General features: G+C 43.5%; 1 protein-coding gene across 1 annotated transcript in view; it reads left to right on the top strand.

Annotated features, from left to right (window-relative positions):
• The first annotated feature begins 3,844 nt into the window (after positions 1-3,844).
• The window catches only part of pof1b (POF1B, actin binding protein), a 17,731-nt gene continuing 17,077 nt past the window's right edge, over positions 3,845-4,498 (top strand). The window contains exon 1 of the mRNA XM_022738687.1: positions 3,845-3,937. Within this exon, the coding sequence (XP_022594408.1) occupies positions 3,845-3,937 (93 nt within the window). The remainder of the gene's footprint in view (positions 3,938-4,498) is intronic.

Below are 4,498 nucleotides of genomic sequence, written 5' to 3'. Positions count from 1 at the left end.
ACACACACACACACACACACACACACACACGCTTCTGCTGCAACCCTAACCCACTGACCTCTCACTATGAGGTTGTTGTTTTCCTCCCTCAGCAGTATGAGCTCAGCTCTGCGGAGGGTTCCCTGGAATTTCACGTCTGCAGGTTAACTGCATGTTAAACTCTGTCAGAGTCGACCTGAGCATTTTTATCATGTTTCCTGATCCTAACGATAGTGGTGAGACCTTACTCACAGAATGAAACTCATAGAGAAGTGATTGGCAGAGTTCCAGCTCCGCAGAGAATGAACTCTTTTATTTTGGACACACCACATGCACATTAAGGTCAGACCGTTAACTTTACATAGCTCCATTGTCAGGAAATTCATTTTGGATATTCACGGTCTAAGGTCCAATATTTTTTACTAACATATGACAGTGGGATAAATGCTAACTTTAAGCACCAACTCATTGTCAGAACTGGAAGCTGCCGGTATGTCTGGTGAAAACGAGCCAGTCCTCCTCGACCTTCGTCTCCAGACTGCTTCAAGTCTTGTCTGTGGTCTCTACTCTCCCTTTCACTGCAGGAATGACAGGCATGTAACCGTGGCAGCCACAGCCCTGCAGCGCTGGGACACACCCACCTCCATGTGAGCACAGGTTCACATGTGTACACTTAACTTACCCTCCCTGTGTCTCTTCAGTTTGCATTAATGTTTAAGAATGAAGATAAAAGCTCCTGATGAAAAAAAGTCTTTGGTCCTGCTGTGAGGTTTGAACACCAGGTTTCCACCACTTTTCAATTCAAGTGGATATGTCTGGATAGAAAGAACACTTGTTTTAAGGGGCTTGAGTTCCCACTGACTGTGATTTAGTCAGGTTTGACTTGCAAAGGTAAACAACTGGCTTTTTAGCGCAGACAAAAGACGCATTCTTGTCCCTGAACAACATAACAGAGTTCCCAGCAGGAATCAAATTCCTAACAGCCCTCGTGTGTGTCACTTTGTGCTCACTGTGCGTTGACCCCCGTCTACAATACTTGAGCTTTTTTGGTTTCAGTGTTGGAATCAGACCTGTGATCTTTCAGGCCTTTTAGCTGCACCTCCGCCTGTTTTGTTCCTCCTTCCTGTAGCGTGTCCTTTCTTTCTCTTTCTTTCTTTTTTTTTTTCCAAATGTGAATGTAACTCCTGTGCCAGTGTTTCCTGGTAGTAGTGACATCATTGTTTAGCTCTTTCTGCTATTGACCCTGCTGCATGAGTCGTGGCTACGGGAGGTACAAAGGGCGCACTGTTTTCTGAACTACCAGTTATCAGGAACATCTAAAGTCTAAAGCAATTAGATACAAACAAAACAATCCTGCAATAAACCTTATGTTTAAGAACAAATAATGTGTTCAGTTTTTGCTGGCACTATATCAGGAGTGGTGGTGGTGACAGTGTTGACTGCATTATATCTATGGAATATAAGGAAATAGTGGAAAATCTCCATCACAATCACCAAGAGCACAAGCTGACAAAGATGTTCAGTTTACACTGATATAAAACACAGAAAATCAGCAATTCCACATTTGAAAAGCTGGAATTAGATGATTTGGCAGAGGCGGACAAACCCTCTCAGTACAATGAACCCTCCTCATACACAGTGTCAACAAAAAACTGAACATGATCTTGAAGTGCCGCCAGGCTCCGTGTGGGTCTTGGTGGCCCTCCAATGGCACAATAGTGTTTAACTTCTCTTGATGGGAAATTGTAGCTCCTGATCCCCCCCCCCCCCGGCTCCTGTGAATCTGTTTGATTGCTCAGCACAGTTTTGGATATTGAGAAGACGAGACATCAGACAAAGCTTTTCTTTGCAGAGGTGAAACCAGGAGAAAAAACCAAATAAAACAATGTAGGGCTAATTATCCAGCTGAACATGGATGACTTGTTCAGTTCAGAAAAGTACATTTCCTTGTCATTTGAGTAGCAAACTACTATCAGGATAATTTAGTGTTGCCATTACAAGTATTAACTGAAAATCCTGGATTTTATCTTAAGTGAAACTCTGCCTTCAAACTGGCTCAACGCTGGTTTTGCTTCAGGACAGAAGCTCTAGTTTTTTCATGCTGGGGAAAAAAAAAATCATGCACCTGTTTTATCTGAGCAATTAATTCAACAGAAACATTAATGTCTATAACAGACTCAGAGCAAGTCATTAATATGTCATTATTATATACTTGAAACCCGTCCACCAGCCCTCATGATATATTACATTTACAGGGACAGGTAGGGTTAAGGTTAGCGTTTACACACCCTGCAACAAAAACAGCTGCACCCTGCGATAAATTTTGAGGATGAGGGTTAAATGAGGCCAAAAGAGTCAATTAACAAACCAGGCTCTGTCAACCAACCAGTCTTTCACACAGAAAAAGAAAGCGCCAAACTTCATTCCTTCATATTTTATGAGATTTAATCTCACTCAGGACTCCGATCTTCCCTAAACTGAAAGGCTTCAGACGTGAGCGATAATATCGTCTTGTTGGTCCTAGATGGTTGTCAACGTCTGGTGGGTGTAACTGGAGAGGAAATGATTTTTATAAAGTGCTAACAACCAGCTTTCTAACAAAGAACATGGAGACAGAGGGAAAAGAGCCTGAAACAAGACAATACAAACATTATGAATAATGCCGGCGTTTACCACCTGTCTGTCCGCAAACTAAGAGTTTGACAGACGGGGTGTTTGAAGAGAGTGAAGGTACTTTCTGTGTGAGGAGTACACACAGCAGCTCAGCTCTGCTCTGCTCAGTGTGGCGTTAGATAACAGGTTATGCAACAATTGTTTCTGTTGCCACATGTAGATAAGAGCAGGTGATGGGTGTGTTTGGCTCAGATCACATGTAGGTGGTGCAGGAGTGGTGGAGGACAGTGTGGCAGTTGGAGGTCCTGGGACCTCAGGTTCTGATTTCTTGGATTGGTCGAGGTTCTTAGTTCCAGTTAAAGGAAATTGAATAATGTAGCATAAAATAATATTTCTGATAATGGTGTGCTTCAAAACTCGGTGGATGGGTAGTTTCAAGAACTGGAACTGAAACTGGAACTCCGAATACGATCGCTTTCCCTTAATGTGCTTCCAGCCCGGTCCCAAAATCTGATGAAAGCCTGCAACCAGAAAACCATCCACATATTTTTGTAATTCCTCTAAACTTGCGATTGTCAACATCATGGTTGCAACCCAGTCTCGGTCCCTGTGTTCATTGCAAAGCCGAAAAGATGTTATCTAATCTGAACCTAGCACAGATTGCTCTGCTGGCCGTGCTCGCTCTGATGGGAGTTCTTTTGTGTCTGTCCACACAAGACAGATGATGTACATGAGAGTATTTTGGCTCATCAACAAAGACAAACAACTAGAGGAGGACTGGGAGAGCGCAGACCTTCACCAAGGCCCATGTCAACATACACCAGACTTCCTCTTAGTAAATGATCTGGATCTGTCCCAATATTGAATAGGGTTCATCCTTGGCTCATTCACCATCAAATTATGTGCAAATAGGTTCCAGTACTTTTTGTGTGTTAATCCTGCTGACAAACAAACAAACAAACAGAAACTCCTTGGTGGAGGTAACTACTGTATAATTACTGTAGTAAAATGATAGGAAACCAATAGAAGTCTGGAGGTCAAGAGCTAAAACTAGAAACTAGACATAGTGCTAACTTCAAACAGAACTTATTAACAGACAGTAATTAAAAAATCTGTCTCCCTGCAGGAGGAAGAGGAGGAGGAGGAGGAGGAGGAGGAGGAGACGGTGGAGGTGGAGAGGTGGAGATCGTCAACGTCATACAGCAGAAGCCGATGAAAAGATCCCCATCACAGGAGGTGCCCAGCGGCGAAGATGGACACGCGTTACTTCGGCGAGCTGCTGGCCGACGTCTACAGGAAGAACTGCGACATCCACTCCTGCATCTCGAGCACGTGTCCAAGATCCGTGGACAGTAAGTGATAGAAGTTTACTCAGCACACCTGGAGGTGAGGCGTCAACAGGCAGGTGGTGTTTGTACTGGGGCCGCTTTCACAAAGATATTTCAGACTGGTCTGTAGTGCTGGTCCAGTCTTAATTTTGCTCATAGCGAATGCAAGTAGAGTGTCTATTGTTTTCACTCTTCGCTGAATTTCCCCAAGTAAAACCGTCAAAACGGAAAACATTTTGCTGCTGGGTAAACAGAGCTGAAGCGATTGTTTTTTTCGTTGGCCCTTTTTTTTATATTTAAAAACAGTCTTTAATTTTTTCCAGAATTCATGCACACAGTCCCAGCTTAAGATAGACAACGAACTAAACTGCCCCCTGTAGCTGTCTGGCCTGGATATCCTGCCAAACAGGCGCCAAGTTTTCCCTGCTTTCCTGTGGTTTCGGTTGGGTGTGAACAGTTTCATGTCAGATATCACTAAGTGTCTCAGTTCTATTATTCTGGCAAATAGCTAATAGATTTCCTGTCAAGCAGCAGCTGTGGGATATTGTCATGGAGACAGACGCATGGTTTGGCGTTAG

Source organism: Seriola dumerili, unplaced genomic scaffold, assembly GCF_002260705.1.
Source record: "Seriola dumerili isolate Sdu_G_001 unplaced genomic scaffold, Sdu_1.0 BDQW01000040.1, whole genome shotgun sequence".
Lineage (NCBI taxonomy): Eukaryota > Metazoa > Chordata > Actinopteri > Carangiformes > Carangidae > Seriola > Seriola dumerili.
This window is presented reverse-complemented; position numbering and strand designations above follow the sequence as displayed.